Source organism: Phalaenopsis equestris, unplaced genomic scaffold (genome assembly GCF_001263595.1).
Source record: "Phalaenopsis equestris unplaced genomic scaffold, ASM126359v1 Scaffold197404, whole genome shotgun sequence".
Taxonomy (NCBI): Eukaryota; Viridiplantae; Streptophyta; class Magnoliopsida; order Asparagales; family Orchidaceae; genus Phalaenopsis; species Phalaenopsis equestris.
Window position 1 is genome coordinate 1 of NW_018217353.1, and position 2,100 is coordinate 2,100.

The window sequence follows — 2,100 nt, forward strand, 5'->3', positions numbered from 1 at the left end:
CTTAGGATGGAGATGGAGCTCACGATAGAGATATAGTTCAAGCAATAACGAAACAATCAGATTTATTAAATCCAATTTTACATTATAAAGATAAAAGAGACGAAACACGAGTAAAAGAGACTTAAAACTTTGATCCAATGGAGAGTTGTTTGACCCGATTTAGCCTAAACCCAATCCAAAATACTACTTTAATTGTACTACAAAACACCCGCTTAGGTAAGCCTCCAAAATTTATTTGTCCATACTGAAAATGGCAATAACAGTTTGTTAACCATATCCGTTACCACGAGAGACATAGTTGCTCCATTTTTTTCGCCGCTCGTTCCTTCTGGTCGAAGCAGAGCTCTCTTTTACAGGGCCGAACAGCCATAAGCGACCTTCTAAGGTCGAGGATTCCTAAACTTCTTCCCTAAGAATCTGGCAATTTACATGAACAAATGGCCTCTGAATCGAATCCGAATAAGACTCCGACTCCCAAAGTCGATCCATGCAAAACCCTAGGTCGCAAGCTCCTCATCAACCATTCCGAGTTTGTAAGACTCATCATCTCCTCTCTTCACTCCCTCGGCTGCCGCAGGGCCGCCTCATCGCTAGAGCGCGAGTCTGGGATTCCTCTTGACTGTCCGGAGTACACCGCTATTTCTTTCCACGTCCTTTCTGGAAGATGGAACGACTGCATTTTTGATATCAACTCTATCAGCGATCTTGATGGCAGGATCCGATCCGACGCAGCTTTTCTTGTTTGGCGCGAGCACTTCCTGGAGCTCCTCGGCTCCGGCGACGGTTTGTTGCCGGCTATTGATGTTCTACGGAAGCGTATCTCTCCGTTGGAGTTGGGGAGAAGGAGGGTCCATGGGCTGGTGCGTGCAATGGTTTCGCTGGAAGGCGTGGTGACTGCGGAGAACATGGTTCGGAGGAGAATTGGGTTGCTACTGGATCTGGCGGAGGTGCTGCCTCCTTGGGTTCGGATTCCCTGTGGGAGGCTAGAGCATTTGGTGGAAACGGCATTGACAAAGCAGATAGAGTCTTGCATGTATCATAATTCGCCAGATGAGGCCTGCTTGTACGAGGATCATGAATGCAGCCGGGACAATATTCCTTGTAAGTGCAGCCAGGTCAGTTTTATTTTCTTAGCTTTTAATTCGATGGTTGGGGTTGTTTTGTTTGGCGGAATCTGATTTATAGCTGATTTAAGAAGATATAACATATTGTCATATTCATGTTCATTCTGTTCCCCTGAAAACTTGAGACTGAGTTAATGTAATTTAGGTTTGCCTTCATTGCTGATTCCATTTACTAAGAAAGGATCATCACTCTTTTGTATACTGTACTTTGAGATGTGCCTGAATTCGAACAAGTTTATAATATCCTATTTATACTGAATAAAAATTGAAAAAATTGGGACATTTGACTTTATATGCCTCATAATCGGAGGAAATAGAAATATGCGAGTTTTTTTATTTTAGGGAATTTATTTGAAAGTTTGATTCGAGCTAAAATACCCCTCTTTTATGAACCACATATCTTTTTATAGTTTGATGCTGAAGGCATTAGTTCAAACCATATTCTAGCACACATTGGGTCTATGTTCCGACCATATTTTAGTTTTATTCAAAATTTAATCGAATCTTCTTAGAACTATATTAAAATTGAAAATGTGTGAATATGGTTTGGATATGGATCAGAAAAGACTCGAACATGATTTGATCATAGTTTGAAAATGACTTGAACAAAATGTAAACATTGATTATACTTTAGATTTAAGGTTTGTAAAACAAAATGTGCTCACACGCAATGGGAGATTATGAGAGGCACAATACGACAAAAGTAACACAAGAAACTGCATTTTAAGTGATATGATCAATCTAGCGTGCTTTTTTATTATTATATTTTCAATAAGCTATGATTAATTTTATCAATGGTATTTTGATCTAAAATCCAAAATGCAAGTGCTTATTGATATATGGCTTCAAATCTCAAGAATATTTAACTTTATCAACATTGTTGCTAGCAAACTTTATGAGCGTTTCTCTAAAAATTAACTAATATATTATACATATCTATTTGACTTTTTTTCACCTTGAATTGTTTTTTTTTTTT

The 2,100-nt window shown here is 38.7% G+C and overlaps 1 protein-coding gene across 1 annotated transcript; it reads left to right on the forward strand.

Moving 5' to 3' along the window:
* Positions 1–281: 281 nt before the first annotated feature.
* Positions 282–1,115, forward strand: LOC110035352 (WD repeat-containing protein 26-like; the record flags this gene model as incomplete). The annotated part of the gene is given in 1 exon segment (XM_020739585.1): positions 282–1,115. A coding segment is annotated over 1 exon segment (678 nt), but the record flags the coding sequence as incomplete, so codon positions are not given.
* Positions 1,116–2,100: the final 985 nt, after the last annotated feature.